The 18471-nt window shown below is 41.2% G+C and overlaps 1 protein-coding gene across 1 annotated transcript; it reads left to right on the forward strand.

The window, feature by feature from the left end:
• The first annotated feature begins 91 nt into the window (after nt 1-91).
• Nucleotides 92-16767, forward strand: Parp1 (Poly-(ADP-ribose) polymerase). Its single transcript, XM_028305302.1, has 20 exons — nt 92-287; nt 2086-2227; nt 2578-2747; nt 3111-3304; nt 3390-3603; nt 3689-3794; nt 3874-4063; nt 4384-4603; nt 5646-5750; nt 5869-5974; nt 6649-6811; nt 7041-7197; nt 8279-8443; nt 9615-9751; nt 9850-9986; nt 10429-10589; nt 11422-11542; nt 14449-14608; nt 15748-15924; nt 16456-16767. The coding sequence occupies exons 1-20, from the start codon at nt 177-179 to the stop codon at nt 16523-16525; spliced, it is 3006 nt and encodes a 1001-aa protein (XP_028161103.1). The 5' UTR covers nt 92-176; the 3' UTR covers nt 16526-16767.
• The last annotated feature ends 1704 nt before the right edge of the window (nt 16768-18471 follow it).

An 18471-nucleotide genomic window follows, 5' to 3' on the forward strand; every position in this document is an offset into this window, starting at 1 on the left:
ATAGCGTAGCCAAAAAAAAAAAAAAAAAAAAAAAAAAAACAGTTCCGTTTTTCTTCGATCGTATCCACAGATTAGAGAGTATGTCTAAAGAATCGTGCGGATGTTTTGCGCGCCGGCCGCCGGTTAATGCTGAACAAGATACAAGTGTTTGATAAAAGCAATATTCTACTATCAGAATGGCTGATCTTCCTTTTCAAGCGGAATATGCTAAATCAGGGCGAGCCTCATGTAAAAATTGTAAACAGAAAATTGATCAAGGGACCTTACGCATAGCTCGTATGGTGCAGGTTAGTACATGAATCCGTGAATCCGGTATTCTACGTAGTAAGAAAAATAACATTTACCTATTTATTATGATTTACATATATAATATAGCTTTAATTGTATTTGAAAGCAATTGATTTTATTTCATTTATGATGCCATTTATTGCCAAATCTGCATGCAGTCAATAGAAGTCTGTTATTTTTTATGACTTGTTTTTGTTGACCAAAATCAGACACATTTTAGTAAAATCAATGGTAAAGGTTCAGCAGTTTACGTCCTATGGCTGAAATGATGAGGCTGAAAGGTTTATCAGATTGATTTACATGGAATATATTAATGTCTTTTAAATAGCTGTATTGAAAAAACAATATATCCTAAAACATTATTAAGATTTTTTTATAAGAATTTGTAATAACCAATAACTATGAATATACAAGAATTACAAGTATTTGTTTTCTACTGAATATGAATAAATATTGAAATAAATAAATAAATAAAAAAAAATATTTATTGCCTTCGAACCTGCAATTTAATGAAGAAAATACCGTCGAGTTTAAGGATTTCCAAATCAAATAATTTATTTCCATCATGAATGCCATCACTTAACACTAGCACGGTAATACTATCTATACAGTATTCCAACTCGGCCATATTTTTGAAAAAAATGTCAACGGCCCCGCGGTATGTCACGGTATGACAACATGCGATAGGGCTGCTTACCTACAGTACCCATTCTAATAAAATTACATCTGTCTACTTAGAATTTCTATCTAGTTTTGTGATTGTAATTTTTTTTATTTAGATAAACAAAAATACTTTGTGAATGGAATAGGATAAAAATGCGTGTTGTTTTGTGATTAGTAGATTTAATTTAAAAAAATATACTAAAATAATTTTGAATCTACTAATCATAATGAGTACTTAATGACCTGTTACTTTAATTTCAGGCGGGCGAAATCGTTGGCAAAAGCTGGTTTTATACAATATATTTTATAATTTTCATTTCAAATCAAACTGACTGAAAATGACAATTTCTGACAGTTAATGACTAGTTTTTGACAAAGATCGTAAATGACGGTCAGTCAAATTCAATCACCTTAGTCATTTTCAACACTAGGCCATCGACGTCCGTTCGGCACATTCGCGACACCCCTAACTTTTGGATTTTGACCACATCCCGAGATTTGAAATTCGAAGGAAAGCTCGCGTTTCGTCGGTTTATATGAAGTTACAATACTGTATGATATTATTACCGTGACACTAGAGTACACACGCGGCGTACTATAGTAGACCAGAGTAACGGGGTAAGATTTGCAACAAATGGATTTACCCCGTGTAGCAAAAAGTCTTGAATACTATGACAGATAAAAAAACATATTTTTCCTGTAATTTTTTATTGTTGATATGGATCTCAGAGTGCAATTTTAGTCCAAAAATTTTTGATTCCAAATAGTTATTTAGAGAATCTATTATAAATTAAAGAACTATAATAAATACTTTTATCATTTACATAGTAATTATATTCATTATTTTTTTTAAAATTAGCCCCTCTTACTAAGCTAAATATGCTTGTATCTCGAGTGAGCTCACCACAGTAGTCGAGCGGCGGCGGAGACCGAACCCGCGTTCCCCGGATCACGAGTCGGCCAGTCCGACCCTTTACGTTCGGCTATCGTGGCTTCTAAATTGCTTACAAACTGATTTACAGTGTTTTAAATTGGCTTACCAGGGTAGGCCGCGCTTTTATTGTGGTGTAAAAAAAAGGGGGCGCGTGTACTGTTAATGTTAACTATGTACTCTCACTTATTTACTGTTTGTAGAGTGCTTTCCATGATGGTATGCAGCCCAACTGGTACCATGAGGACTGCTTCTTCAACAAGCAGAGACCCACCAGCCACACTGAGATTGGCAACTTTAATAGACTCAAAATGCAGGATCAGAAGAACCTCAAAGCTAAGATAGGTAAGCATTGTTTAGCTTTATTCTTCGGCAGCAGCTTTATACAGGGTGTTTGTTTAATGTTTATAGTTGATCAAATAAAAAGGGTTTATACTTCCACTACTTGAGTAGTGCTAACTACTATTTCTATATCTGAATTGTACAATATTGTTTGTTATCCTAAATAAAAATAAAATAACTAAATAAATAAAATATCCAATTCTCAAAGCTAAATGACTGTAAGGAAAGACATTTTTTTTAATTAATTGAACTTCAGTATGAAAATAAAACAGTGTATTAAAAAATATACTTTAAAAAATACTTTTAATAGGTATTATTTTCATTGGTTTTGAACACTCATATCTAATTTGTAGAAGAGTCATCTGGCATTGTAATGCCAGAAACAAGTGCGAAAGGAAAAAAAGGGAAGGCAGCTAAAAGACCTGCGTCTGCTGCGCCAACTGGCGCGCTTAGAGACTTCGCTGTTGAATACTCAAAGAGTAGCCGGGCGACCTGCAGGCATTGTGAAATTAAGATCTGTAAGGTAACTAATAATGCTGTTTTTTGTTTTCCTGTGCTTTATCTGCAATCAGTCCCTTTGTTAAGTGTCTCCTCCACTGAGAATACTACTTATTTGTGTATTTCTACATTCTCCAGTGCAGATTTAGGATGTCATGCCTCTAAATAAAATAAAGGGTATTTGGTTGTATGTGGAACATATTCTATTCATGAAGTAGTTTCCATCATTATGTAATAAATTTTTGCTGGTGGCCAATGAATTAATAATAACTAATTTGCTGGTCTATAGAAAGTTCATCATTCATGAATTAATAACAAATCTCTACATGTAATCTAACAAACCTCACTTCAATAATAGACTGTCTACAAGGTGTTAAATAAATTTTAGGATGAAGTTCGCATAAGTAAAACTGTGTTTGACACAGAAGTGGGCAGTAAATACGGCGGGCAGCCGCTGTGGCACCATGTGAAATGCTTCGCCGAATGCAGGAATGACCTATTGTTCTTTGCGGGAGGAGAAAGTCTGCCAGGTTTCAAAACCTTATCTAGTGACGATCAGAAGATGGTTTGTGAAGAAATCAAGTAAGCATAGTTTATTAAAATTTGCATCTTTTAGTTAGCTTTGATGCTGTCTTATAATATTTAAAATTATCTTTTTTCTCAACAGACCATTGAAGACAGATGAAGTTCCAGTGAAGAAATTGAAGGACGAACCTAAAGATGCTGCAGAGTTGAAGGAAGAACAAAAGAAAGAGAAAAAGATGGAAAAACAAAACAAATTATACTTCAAGTATCGTAATTTGTTGAGCCAACTATCAAAGAGTGATTTGCATGAGTTACTAGAAGAAAATTCTCAAGCGCTTCCTGCAGGCAAGGATGAGGTATTACTCAATTAATTTTTATATATTTTTAAATAATTAGTTTAGTATACAAAACTTTTTTCTATTCTTTAACGATTTGTTCCAGTGTTTGGACCGTCTAGCAGATTGCATGGCATTTGGCGCTCTTGAAGCTTGCCCAGAATGTAGAGAAGGACAACTTGTACTAGAAACTTATGGATATAAATGCACAGGTACTGCCTTTTATTTATATTCTATCTAAATAGAACAAAGTATTTTGACCCCTATTTAAAATTACATTTTATTTTACAGGTAGTGTCAGTGAATGGACAAAATGTACCTACACCACCCAAAACCCAAAGAGGAAGCCAATGATAGTGCCGAGTGCATACAAAGAAGGTTCCATATTCAACAAGTATAAACTAAAAGTGGACGTTCGTGAATTCATGGCTGCACCGCCGCCACCCGTGATTTTGACTGTAAAGTCAGAGGCAGGACCAAGGTAATGTCGTATACAGGGTGATTTGTAACAAGTGAACATTTTGTAAGGGATTATAGTACATTTCATATGCAACCAATTTTGTTATGTATATGCCTTGGCAAAGTCAACCATTTATAAGATATTTTGATTTTAATTTTGTATGGAAAAATCGTAAGTTGTCTCCTTATGATTTTACTATAATCCCTTACAAGGATGTTCACTCGTAACATATAACCCTGTATAAATCTAAGCTCTTATTAGCACTATGCCTTTCGATCATTTATGGCCCTGGCAACAAAATCATAATCCTGTTATTTTTAATGTTTAAACTTTTTTACCAGCGTTAAAAAAGATATCCCGATTCCGCCGCTGAAAAACTTGCAATTCTTCATATACGGCAAGCTGAAGACGCCCAAAGAGGAGATGAAGAATCGCATCCTGAAGTTGGGCGGGCTCGTGGTCAACAAGCTGACTGACACGCTCGCGGCCGTCGTCTCCACTGAGAAGGATGTTGAGAGGATGCCCAATAAGATGGACGAGATTAAAGAGAAAGACTTGGAGGTAATTCATCTTCAAAATGGATACATAATATTCATTTCACATTACACTTAATAGTCTTGGCATGGGTGAGACATGCAACCTGATCGAGCTAATGAGGGCTATCGTTTTAGCGCTCACCGGTTAGCGCCACTGTAGAGTAAGGTCCTGTCACTTGCTAGTAGCGAAGACAGTGGCACCAACTGGTGAGCGCGAAAGTGGTAGGAGGACTATCGCATTTGCACTCATCAAGATGGCGCCACTGTAGAGTAAGGTCCTGTCAATCGCCAGGGGTGCCAACTGTTAAGTATAAAAACGATAGCCCTCATTGTGCACCTCGCTGGAATGCGACTTTCCCGCGATCGCCCCGTCCGTACCAGAGCGTCGATGTGACGTCACGGCTACCAGGTGCGCAGTTAACTAGATCGGGTTGTAACTCACCCACGGTCTTAGGCCGCATTCACATTAGGGCGTGAGAAGCGTGACAGCAGCGCGGCAGCGGCATTTTTATAATGTTAAGGCAGGCATCCGCTGTCATAGTGCTTGTTCACGTTGACTCGCGGGCGCGGTGGCGGGCGCGGTGACGAAATATCAAACATATGTAGTGATTCCAAGTGTTCACGTACGAAACGCACATGCGGTCTAACTAGCGGGCAAGCTAGCGACTGGTGCGCGCGGAGCGCTCGCGGTAATTTCAACGGTTGAAGATGTTTGTGTGTGTTCATGTCAAACTAGCGGCGGCGCGCGCGTTTCACTCGCGACGTCAGATAAGTTCAACCAGTTTGAACTTGTCGCTAGAAACGATAGTACGTCACACTCGCGCGAACGCCTGGTGGTTAATGTGAACACGAGCTCGCAACGTTTCCCGCGCCCGCACCCGCGCCCTCGCGTGCCTACGTGAACAAGCACATATAGTACGAAATTATCGGCAGTGCGTCTGTCGCGCGTTTGTCGCACTGCTAAAGTCGCCTAAATGTGAAAGCGCTCTTATATTTTCCTAGTAAATGCTCTAACACTGAGTTACTCAGTAGCTCATTTAACTTATTGTTTCCTTTTTATTGTTCAGGTTGTTGATGAGGCTTTCTTCGATCTCATTGACCCAAAGACAGGAACCGTCTCCAACACGTTGGAATTAATCAAGCAGCATAACATCGCCGAATGGGGATCTGGTGTAAGTTTTCTGGACGATTAAATAATCAATTTCTTTTTTTATAAACTGCAAGAAGTCGTGGTTTGAAACTAAAGATGCACTTATTTTGTTTTTATTTTATTTTTATTTTGTTATTCAGCCAGAGAGACGTATTCCGCAAGATGTCGTTGACGGGAAATCGATTCCTAAATCTGGCAGCATGTACGTTAAGTCTTCAAAATCGGCAGTCAAATTAAAGATTCAAGGTATCTAATCAAGCTTAAAATGTACTCACTTTTCATTTGTTTCGTTTTATTGTGTACTTTACCTTTTTTCGTTTTTCCTGCTCTACTTTCTATGGTCATCATGTCAGGTTTTCTTATATTTTTTCACGTCTTATGTTCAGCTATATGTACCGACTTCTTTTTGAGCCTTTAAAATTTACTCCAAGTTTACAATCTTGCTCCTTCTTTCGTAAATGTGCATATCAACTTTTTTTTATTTATAAAAAGATTATTAGCAATTTGTGTTGCACACTTTACTAATAGTCCCGTTAGCCCCTCGTGTTAAGCTAAACAAGCTTGTATTACGAGTGGGCTCACCACAATAGTCGAGCGGCGGTGGGATTCGAACCCGCGTTCCTCGGATCTCGAGTTGGCCAATCCGACCACTTCACCGTTGGGCTATCGTGGCTATAACTTGCGATCTCATTATAATTACATCTGTCAGTGTTTAATTGTATCCTACTTTTAGCAGATTTTCTTCAAGGGTTTCGCACACCAGTGTGTGTACGACAATACTGTATTAGACACAAGTACTATCAGTCAACTGCTGAGTTGAGAAGTGCCCGAAAGTTATGCTTTGAGATACAAAGCTTAACTTTCGGGCACTTCTCCACAACAACATAGATAACAAAGTCTTTATACAATTCCAATTTTAGGAGGCACCGCAGTGGATCCCGATTCGGGCCTGGCTGAAACCGCCCACGTCTACAAGGATCAAGACGGCACAAAGTATACCGTGGTTTTGTCCAAAACTGATATCGTTGCAAAGAAGAACTCCTACTACAAGCTACAAATATTGAAGCACAACTCAAAACAGAAGTAAGTTCATACATCTACTTGAAATAAAAATAAAGGGCTTTATTTTATTAGAACTTATTTTCACTTATTTCACATCCTTGACTCCGTGTAAGTAAATTTCATAATGATACAGCATTAGTTTTACCGCACAATGACCTCAACTAAAATTAAATAAGTTACTTAGATAGCCCAATAACAGACAAAAAGTAAATGCTTTTGTCTATAACTATAATTGTTATTTCGTTTTAAGATTCTGGGTGTTCCGCTCATGGGGCCGCATCGGAACTACCATTGGAGGTAACAAGGTCGAGGATTGCTCGTCTGTTCATGACGCCATCCACAAGTTTGAGGAACTCTACTTGGAGAAAACTCAAAACCCATGGGAGGCACGCCACCACTTTGTAAAGGTGAGTTTAGTTGTTTCCAGAACGTCACGACAATTCTTTACAATAAAATGCTTGAAGGCTCACAGAAATGAGAAAATTATCACTTCACGGGATTTATTGCAACAATATCTATTTTAACGGTAAATAAAATATTTACCCTCCTGACGTTTCGGCTCGGTTGCACGAGTCATGGTCGCGGGCAGACTGAAGAGATGCGGCGTCGTCTGCTCCGGCGCGATGAGTTTTCTTCACCCACCCGCATTTGCACAAAAAGAAAGAAAGAAAGTCTAAAGCGCAAAGGTTAAGTACTATCTGTTTTTTTATATTACTAGCTTTTATCTGCGGCTTCACCCGTGTGAATTTTGGCCAGTCACAGAAAGTCTTTTTCGCTCGCAACTCGAGGGATTAGAAAACTATCCCAAGTTTTACGAAATATCATCGTCGCTGGGGCAGAAAAGTTCTCGAGTGGCGACCACGAGCCGCAAGATGTAGTGTGGGCAGACCTTCTACTAGTTGGACCGACGATCTGGTGAAGGTCGCGGGAAGTGCCTAGGCCCTGGATGGGGGCGGCGCAAGACCGATCATTCACTGTGGAAATCCTTGGGGGAGACATTTGACCAGCAATAGGCGTCATTTGGGTGAAACGAACGTTCGTTCGTTCATTTCAGCCGAAAGACGTCCACTGCTGGACAAAGGCCTCCCCCAAGGATTTCCACGAAGAACGGTCCTACGCCGCTCGCATCCAGGCACCTCCCGCGACCTTCAGCAGATCGTCGGTCCACCTAGTGGGAGTCCTGCCCACGCTACGTATTCCGGCGCGTGGTTGCCACTCAAGTCAAGAAACGAACGACGAAGTGTCAAATTACTGGTCAAAATTGAATATAGATATCCTACACTGAACCTTTCCACCCGTGACATTGAAATGGCGGCGTCACTGTCGATACCGATCCCTGGTTCCTAATTTTGCCACGTTTGGAAAATACTAAAATATCATTTACAGGAAGGCGCTACTATCAATGCGGGTTACTATTTCCGATCTTTGCCATTTGACGTTTCAAAATAGTTTCATTAAATTTGAAACCATTTTGCGTTGCCTTACCAGTTCCCCGAATGCTATTACCCCATCGACGTGGACTACGGCGACGAGGAAGCGGCGCCGGCGGCCCTGGCCGAGGACCGCGCGTGCGCGCTGCCCGCGCCCGTTCAACAGCTCATCGTCAAGATCTTCAACGTGGATACTATGAAGAAGGTGCTGCTGGAGTTTGAGGTACGTTGCATTTATACAGGATTCTTTTTAAGCAGGTGGTAATAGATGAGTGGAGTTTGAGGTACGTTTCATGAGTGCAAAGGTGTCTATCTATCTATATAGGTGTAAAGCTTTATATTCAGATAGTTAATAAGTCAATTAACACTGTTTGTTTTCCGAATAAAGTAAAATAAAATAAATAGTAGCCTTTGGGTTCGCCTTCGAACATAGGCCTCCTCTTCAACCCTCCACCGACTTCTGTCCCTGGCCACACGCATCCAGTTCACTCCAGCCTGTTGCCGGATATCGTCTGTCCACCGTTTAGGCGGTCTTCCCCTGCCGCGGGTGTTGTTGCGGGGTCTCCACTCTAGGGTCTTTCTGGCCCAGCGATCCTGGTTCATCCGTGCAATGTGCCCTGCCCATCCATCCCCAACTCCATCTCCATCGACGCTGACAGAAAAGTCTGCTGAGAGACTCCGAGTCGCACAACGAGCAATGGAAAGACAGATGCTTGGCGTTTCCCTACAAGATCACAAAAGGAACGAGTGGATCAGAGAAAAGACGGGGGTTAGAGACGTGGTAGAAGTGATTGAGAGCCGCAAAGGTGTAATGTATACAATTAGGTTTCTACCAAGGCGGAGCGGTGCGAAGACGAGAGAGTGCGACGAAGCTGGCACTATTTCCACCAATCCGAAGCGGAGACGGAGGAAATGCGTGATCTATGAGGAGTAGCTGTCAGCTGTCAGTCTACTGCCGCACCGCACCGCCGCCGCTGTCAAATTCTATATAGAAAAACATGTGCGCCGGGCACTTCTCCGCTCGATCCATTTCCACCGTAGCGGAGAAGAGTGGAGATATGCAAATAATGGAATCTGATTGGTTATTCAAAAAACTTCTCTGCACGCGCCTCCTTGGTAGAAGCCGGGCCTTACACACGCGTGTGATGTGTTTGGTTTTGGCGGAATACGGTAAAGAAAACGCATTGCATTTAATGCGCACTTGCCGTGGATTACGTAGAACCGCAATGCAATGCGCGTTTAATCGCTATGCATCTTATGCAGGAATCTGCGAAAAAAGGAACTGCGCTCTTTAAAACATTGTCAAGTTGATGCAAGGTCCAACTTCTCCTAACACCAGTTTCAGACCTTATAAGAAACACACTGTATTATTCATTGTCACACACTTTTTACAGCTTGACACAGAGAAAATGCCACTGGGAAAACTATCAAAGAAGCAAATTAAAGCTGGATATCAAGTATTATCGGAACTGATCAAACTCCTTGAAAAAGGCCAAATCAACCAGAACAAAGTAGTCGACGCTACAAATAGGTATGTACAAATTATTAATGTTTGTTATTTTGTGTATTTGTTATGATATTTTTAATTACAATCAAGGATAAAAATTAAAATGTTGATACTTGTTGTAGATTCTTCACATTGATTCCACATGACTTTGGAGTGAACAACCCGCCGTTGTTGGACAACGTCGATTTGATTAGAAGCAAAACAGAAATGCTGGACAACTTGTTGGAAATAGAGATTGCTTACAGTCTAATGAAAACAGGTAAGTTTTTTACAATATGGGAGTTTCCCCATCTTCTCTAAGCTCTGACAAACAGGGGTATAATATTTGAATTTTTATAATACAATGCTATTTAACGCATAATATTATTATTAAACATATTGGCGCCATTATTCGTCGCTGTTTATATTTTGTTCGTGAATATGCGTAATTTTTTTCTAAAGTTAACACAGCAACGAATATTATTTACACGCCCGTATTCATACATACTATGAGGTCTCACAGTGCGCGTGGACGCACATAGTCACAAACAAACCAATCACAGAGCTCTATTAAACGCTGTGCGTTCGATTTTCTGCGTCACTTAAGCAGCATTGTTTGTAAATACGGGTGTAAATCCATTTCAATACGACGAAAATGCTGGGACACCGTGCTTCTAAGACAGTTTATTTCTCTAACTGAAGACAGTTACAACTTGTTTCAGAGCCTCAAGAAGGCGACAGTCCCCTAGACGCGCACTACAAGAAGCTGAAGGCCGAGATCGGGCCCCTAGACTGCTCCTCAGAGGAGTACCAGATGATCGCCACTTATCTGTCCAACACGCACGCCGCCACCCACTCGCACTACACGTTGGAAATTGACCACGTGAGTGTTGCCAACGTTTTAATACAGCGGGGTTACTCTGAAAAACGTTAACGAAGTTTCAAATGTTGCTATCCCTCTCAGGCAAAGCGAGATGGCACGACCCGAAACAGCATTTTGGAGTACTCAATACTCAATACTTTTATTGCATAACCACATTAGCATTCACATTTATAGGTCTTACAATTTAGGCAGTTATACAATGTGTGAGTAATCCTGCAGGCGCGGATACAACCCTGAAAAAAGGTTAAGGTTACATCACAACCTTACATTTTTGTTGCAAACTCGCCCCTATTGCAACAGTTTGTCAGTGTTTTGCTTGACGTGCCACCGTATATTATTTTTAAAAATATCAAGCATCACAAATCGTCATCGCCGTTGCGTCATTTAGTCTCCACTTGAAGGGGACCCCCTCTAATTTATCCGAATGGAGAATTAGGCCTACACTTCCTAAGCTGGCCAGAGAAGTTAGGGAAAATCTTTGGTTTAGTTACATTCTTATGTGAAGTTGGGAGTTTATCATTCATCTATCATCACTTCGTCGTTTCAGCCGAAAGACGTCCACTGCTGGACAAAGGCCTCCCCCAGGATTTCCACAAAGACCGGTCCTGCGCCGCTTGCATCCAGGTACTTCCCGCGACCTTCACCAGATCGTCGGTCCACCTAGTGGGAGGCCTGCCCACGCTACGTCTTCCAGCTCGTGGTCGCCACTCAAGAACTTTCCTGCCCCAGCTTATGAAATTATTATTCGAATATTTTAAATCATTTAAAGCAAACCGCATAAAAATAAAAATGAATATGACAAATATTGACCGTGACCCTCGCGGGGCGTCAGGTGTTCAAGGTGCTGCGGGAGGGCGAGGACAAGCGCTACAAGCCTTTCAAGAAGCTGCACAACCGCCGCCTGCTGTGGCACGGCTCGCGCGTCACCAACTTCGCAGGCATCATCTCGCAAGGTATTTATTTATTTATTTTATTTATTTATACTTCAGCACACAAAGTAACAAATGCACTGTGGCGGACTTAATGCCGGATGGCATTCTCTGCCAGTCAACCACGGGTCATGCAGAAAGAGTAAGGCGGTGCAAAAAATTTACATTTTTTGATAATTTAACCTACTTACATAAGATTACATAAAATAAATAACATAATACAAATAAATATAATAGACATACACATAAATACATAAACATAATAATAATATAGATGTACACATCACTCATGTCTGAGATAGCGAGAAAATGGAGAAAAAAAGGTCATTTCTTGAAATGTTTGCGCAAAGCCTTTTTGAAAGTAAATTTGGAAGAAGGTTTGCGTAATTTGGCCGGAAGGCCGTTCCAGAGCCGTACAGCGGAGACTAAGAAAGAGTTGGACATGAAGCCAGTGCTATGATGAGGGGTGGCAAGCTGAAGAGACTGACTAGAGCGAAGATTTCTATTGTGAGTGGAGTGGAGGTACTGAAATTTATCTTTTAAATAAGATGGAGAGCCGGGATTGAAAAGAATTGAATGAAGCATACAAAGTGAACGAAGATATCTACGCTGTCTGATGGGAAGCCAACCAAGCTGCGAGCGAAAAGGTGAGATGTGGTCAAACTTGCGGAGACCGAAGATAAATCTGATGCAGTTGTTCAAAAGGCGGTCCAGCTTGTTTAAAAGTTCCTGTGAGATGTCCGTACAGCATACATCACCATAGTCGAGGATAGGCAGGATCAGAGACTGAGCAAGTAAGATCTTAGTGCTGGAAGGGAGGAAATTTTTAAAGCGGTAGAGTGCCCGCATTGAGCCGATCACCTTCCTACTGACTTCCCTGACATGCTGGGACCAACTCAGAGTGCTGTCAATGAAGAGTCCGAGATTTTTTACGTATGGAGAGAAGTTAACGACAACTCCGTCAAAGACAACACTAGGGACCGATCCCAGATCCAGTTTAGCCAGTTGCCTGGAGCTCCCCAGCACTATCGCCTGACACTTGCCAGGATTGACCCTCACACCGAACTTCCCGGACCAATCGGCGATATTGTGTAGATCAGCATTTAGCCGCGAAACCGCATCAGATATCTCAGAAGGGTCAGCCTGCACGTAGAGTTGGAGGTCGTCAGCGTAGAGATGAAAGGATGAAGAAAGGTGAGAAGTAAGAATGTTGATGAAGACGGAAAAAAGGATAGGTGAGAGTATGCCCCCTTGAGGTACGCCGGTAGCAAGGTCCTTCCACTCCGAGTATGCTCGACCGAATCGCACCGCCTGTCTCCGACCGCGTAGATAGGATGAGAACCATTCCGCGGCCGGTGATGAGACTCCGAGGTGGAGTAGAATGGCAACAAGGATGTCATGGTCGACCGTGTTGAAGGCGTTAGAGAAATCGATCAATACAAGAACGGTAACGCGTGACTCCTCCATGCCGGCTCTGACGTCATCAACAATTTTCAAGAGTGCAGTGGTAGTGCTGTGTCCCGGGCGGAAGCCAGACTGGAATTGGCTGAGGAGATGGTTTTCTAGAACAAATTTAGAGAATTGCTTGTGAGCAGCAGCTTCGAGGACTTTAGAGAGAAAGGGTAAAATGGAGATAGGACGAAATTGGTTTAATGCGGTAGGGTTGGAGAGTTTGGGTAAAGGGATGACATGGGCGAGTCGCCAAGTGGAAGGGAAACACCCACGATCAAATGAGGAGTTGATGATATGGGTGATAACAGGAAGTAAGTCGTCCAGGATAATGAGTATCATCGCTCTACTAACCTCATCCGGGCCAACAGCTGTTGATTTTATAGAGAGGATGAACTTTTTGGTCTCATCGACGGTGACAGGGGAGAATGAAAAGGAACTTGGAGAAGAAATAGGAAGAGAGTTTAAGTAAGAGATCGTAGAGAGTTTGGTAGTGTCATCCAAGAGAGTGGCCGAAGAGAAGTGTAAGTTGAGTTCGTTGGGAGTGAAGGATGAGGAAGGGGCATTACTACAAGAAGCCTTACCAAGACCCAGTGATTTTAAGAATTTCCAGACGTCGGAGCTAGAAGAAGATAGCACACTATCATGAAAGTGACGGCGCTTCGCAGCTCTGGTCAAGTTGTTACAGCGGTTCCTGGCGTATTTGTACGCGTTCCACTTGTCAATAGAACGGTCACCCTTGAAGTTGCGGAATGCCCGGTCGCGCTTTGCCATAGCCGCNAGGTATGCCACTTGATCACTGCAAAGTAACATGAAATGTGCATTATATCTGTCATCGTAAAATTGTGAATTTGGTCAGATTATAATCTGACGTAGTTAAATTACAATCTAACCTAACCTAACCCACTGTTAGTTTACAATCTAACGCGTTATATTATAAACTGACAGAGTTCACAATTTCACGTTGACATATCCAACTCCATCCTGTATTGTCTGTAACTTCTAGTACATAACAGCATCGTATCGTATGATAAATCAGTCAACTGTATAGGAAGACGTGACTGTAAGGTACCAAGATGTAGTATCATGTATGCTATTGCTCTAGGGAATCCTTGCATCCTTCACTTTATCTACGTATCTATTGTTAGGTGGGGCATAAGGCTAAGGCCCGGTTTCCACCAAGGCGGAACAAGGCAGAGAAGAGAGATGTGTCGGGCAGACTAATTTTTCTATAGAATTTGACAGCAGCGGAGGCGCGGCGCGGAGCGGACAGATGTGGAAATAATGAAATCTGATTGGTTATTCAAAACACTTCTCTGCTCCGCCTTGGTATGAACCGGACCTAAAGCATCTTGGGGATAAGGGACTCTACGCTCATTAGGGAGTTAAAACCGTCCTAACCTTATTTTGGGAACAGAAGCGGTGTTTTACAACCGCTGCTTCACCTGTACATGAACTAACTGCAATGTAACTATCCCCAGGTCTGCGCATCGCGCCGCCCGAGGCCCCAGTGACGGGCTACATGTTCGGCAAAGGCGTGTACTTCGCCGACATGGTGTCGAAGTCGGCCAACTACTGCTGCGCGCACCCCAGCAGCCCCGCCGGCCTGCTGCTGCTGTGCGAGGTCGCGCTCGGGAACATGTTAGTATGACCAGGCCTGTTCATCTCCGCGAGTTTACATCGAAAACAAAACACGCACGATGGCCCACCTACAGGATACTATTCGACAAGGCCTCACATACGAGCGAACATTGACTCACGCACGCGTATTCTTGTGTATGATGGAAGAAAATAAAGAAAATGGTGTACTAAATACTGTGCAGTATTTAACTGCCTAAATAATAAGAAAAACACAGAATGTACTTTTTAAGTTGCCTCAAGACACTGAGAGGTAAATAAGTAGTTAATATTATTCATGATAATTCATGCTAAATCATGTATTTCCTCCGCCATTTTCCGCAGTTTGGCACCTCACGTCACATCATTTTACCGAAGTCAGCCCTATAGCTTCGGCGCAGTGCCGATCACTGACGTTTGTCAACAAAATGGTGCTTGACTCTTGAGACAGGCTAAATTACACCATATTGTTAATGACATTGAGCATACATTTTTTTAAATACCTTCGCGAAGTAAAACTTCTGTACGTAGTACTTATTATTATTGACATATACTCGCGGACATGTGTCGCAGGCCGCCAACTACTGCTGCGCGAGGTCGCGCTCGGGAACATGTTAGTATGACGCGCGACATGTCGGGACATATACTCGCGGACATGTGTCGCAGGCCGCCAACTACTGCTGCGCGAGGTCGCGCTCGGGAACATGTTAGTATGACGCGCGACATGTCGGGACATATACTCGCGGATATATGTCGCAGGCCGCCAACTACTGCTGCGCGCACCCCAGCAGCCCTATTGGTCCCATTCCTGAGCCAAAATGCAGTGTTTTGGGTGTTGGCGCTTGGCACCACTGGCGAGTCACGGGAGCTCATTCTACAATGGCGCCGACCAGTGAACGCAGATTCGGTTGACTTCATCTAGATACACTTTATGACATTTCAAAGCTTTATTTTAAGGACTTCACTTCTGGCTCCTGTTTTTACGCTGCCAACCTAACCTCATAAAGATCAACCGAACAATAAAAGGAGTTCCTTTCAGGCACTCACCGTCAAACCGTGCAAAATCTTTTTAATGCGAAAAAGTAAAACCAAGCCTTTGTCTTAGCCTTTTTCTGCAATTTGCAGCAAATTACTTCTTACCTTTACCATATATTCGCTTGCAGGAAAGAGTGCACCCAAGCCGAGTACGTGGAGAAAGCGCCGGCGGGCAAGCATTCTCTCTGGGGCCGCGGACGCACGGAGCCCGACCCGGCGGCGGCTCGCACGCTTCCCGACGGCACGCTGGTGCCGCTTGGCGCGCCCGTCACCAGGAACATCAACACCTCGCTGCTGTACAACGAGTATCCTTTTGTAATACAGGCTGTTGTAGGGACGTGGCGACAGACGTGATATTTCTACAGTGTGAGTCACGTTACAGTGTACATATGAAAATAGATGAAACTAGAACTATTTTTATCGACAAAAAAGAGGTCAAAAAAATTTTGAGATTTTTTTTATAGAATTTTTTTTCTTCCAATTACTTATTGTAAAGAAAACGTAATAACTTTTAAACTAAGCTGTATATCCTGATAAAATAAAACAGTAATAATGCTAAATAACAGGCGATACTAAAAAAATACATAAAATACACAAAAAAGGTCAACAAATAATAAAAAATGATACTTTTTGAAAAAAATCTGCTTTTAAATTCGTATTTTTTTGGTTATTTGATAAACTCCAAAAAATGCCCGTATAACAGGTGGTCATGGAGATTATGGGGGAGTTTGCCAAAAAAACTGATTTCCCTAGGGTACACCCATTACGCATATATCGTGTTACGTGATAGCGCTACATATTTTAATTACAATATTTTCCTGAGCACGCATTTACAGATTCATCGTGTACGACGTGGCACAAGTGAACGTCAAGTACCTGATTCAAGTGAAGTTCAACTTCAAGTAATTGTCGACTCGCGGTTTCTTTCAATCCATTTGATTTTCTTTCAAGAATCTTCTTTCTTCAACAAACTCATTATTTTGTTTTTATTATTTAAGTGTGTAATAATAATTAAGTCCGCCGTATTCGTGGTTATGTGATATTCGATTGTTAATGTTAATTGTATTGCATTTTAAGTGTCATTCCGTACCATATTGTTAATTAAACTGAATAATGTTGATTTTTATTGAAGTAACTATGATTATTAAGTTTCTTATTATTGTAAAATTCCCAGTTTTAATCTTAATTTGTATTGTTTCGTAATAAATCTTATTTTTCTTAAATAATTCTGAATGAATTTTCGTTGTTTTGCTTACTTTTTACCTGCTTCCTGCACCGCTCGCACTTAACCAAAAAGGCTGAATCTCTAAGCTCATAGTCAAAGTGAAAAGGTATAGATGACCCACGCTGAACTGTCCCGCCAAACTCAATGACAGGGGGGCGCTACCATCGTTCAACTATATGGTTTCCAACATGGCAAAAATCTGAACCAGCGATCCGGTATTGACGGTGGCGCCCCACTGTCAATGTCATCGACAGGACAGTGTCGATGACATTGACAGTTCAGATTTTTGCCATGTTGGAAACCATATAGTTGAACGATGGTAGCGCCCCCCTGTCATTGAGTTTGGCGGGACAGTTCAGCGTGGGTCATCTATATACTTAAACCAACTAAATTACAAGGCTCTAGATAGAAACTGCCATAGTCAAGTACACTTCTTATAATAGCATTGTATAAAAGTCTTAATGACGCTGGGTGAGCACCCCACCAGACTCCAGAAACACATCTTAAAATATTTAAAAGCTTTTCAGATTTTGCAGCAATGCTATAACAAACAATGAGGAAGCAATACTTTTTAACTACCCTAAAACGCATGTCGCTGCTCCTGTTTCCTTCATATTTTCATTTTATTCTTAATTAAAATATATTTCAGAATATTGTTAATTACAATGTGAAAACTTTTTTTAAAATTATATTAATGTATTAAATTGAATATTATATATTATTAAATTATTATGTAAAATGTTTGCATGCTTTTATATAAGTAGATTTTGACGAACAAACTATTTTAAGAACACCTTACTGTATTACTCAAGATTGAAGCAAATAAATATATTTCATTTCATTTCATTTCATAAAATGAAATTAATTTGTTTTAATTTAAAACTGAACGGTGACATTTTTTGTTATAATTTACTTAATAGAGTAGTAGAAATTACTATTTAACATATGGCAACTTTGTTTTTCCTCCAAAATGGCCGGTGTTGTTTTTGTTAGGTTGAATGCATTCTTGTTTTCTTAGCCATCGTTTATGAGTTCTGTGGNGACCAAGTCGCATTCTAGTTAAAATGGTAGTAACTGTTTTGGAAAGATTCATTTTAACAAACCATGGTTTACAAAGGATGGATGGTTGAATGAGCTTGTAATGTTTCCCCTTAGATTGGCTAGTGAACTCCCAATTCTCATCCCAGGCAGATTTGAGATAAGCTTTGGGAATGGCTGCCAAAACATTCTCCTGTAAAGACTGATGATTCTGGAGGGAGTTTTATTTTCTGGACAATATGATATTGTTTATGGTATGCGCCAACGCCAACATGACCCGTTGGAGAGTGCTTAGATGCATCGCAATAGATATGATGCCAATCGCCCCAGTGTTCGTCTACGATCTGATTGAACTTAATGTTAGCATTGTAGTCATCCTTATGTATGTCTAGGTTGAAATGAATTGTCGGAGTAAGAATAAGGGATTCAACAGAAAATATCGGAAGAATCGCCGTGTGGTGACGGCAGAGTAGAATACATTTGTCACCAACCCCTACTCTTCCCGCGGGTGTCGTAAGAGGCGACTTAGGGACTACACAACAAACAGAGAATGGGCAGCAGCGCTCTCTGAAAAACATCAATCTTTTAA

This window comes from Ostrinia furnacalis, unplaced genomic scaffold, assembly GCF_004193835.3.
Source record: "Ostrinia furnacalis isolate ACB-3 unplaced genomic scaffold, ASM419383v2 OfSCF1653, whole genome shotgun sequence".
Lineage (NCBI taxonomy): Eukaryota > Metazoa > Arthropoda > Insecta > Lepidoptera > Crambidae > Ostrinia > Ostrinia furnacalis.

Excerpts from the sequence above, each read along its gene's own strand:
- Parp1 (XM_028305302.1), top strand. The coding sequence starts at position 177 with ATGGCTGATCTTCCTTTTCAAGCGGAATATGCTAAATCAGGGCGAGCC. Across the intron at positions 2,748-3,110 it reads GTGAAATTAAGATCTGTAAG|GATGAAGTTCGCATAAGTAA; the intron begins GTAACTAATAAT and ends AATAAATTTTAG. Across the intron at positions 5,975-6,648 it reads AGTCAAATTAAAGATTCAAG|GAGGCACCGCAGTGGATCCC; the intron begins GTATCTAATCAA and ends TTCCAATTTTAG.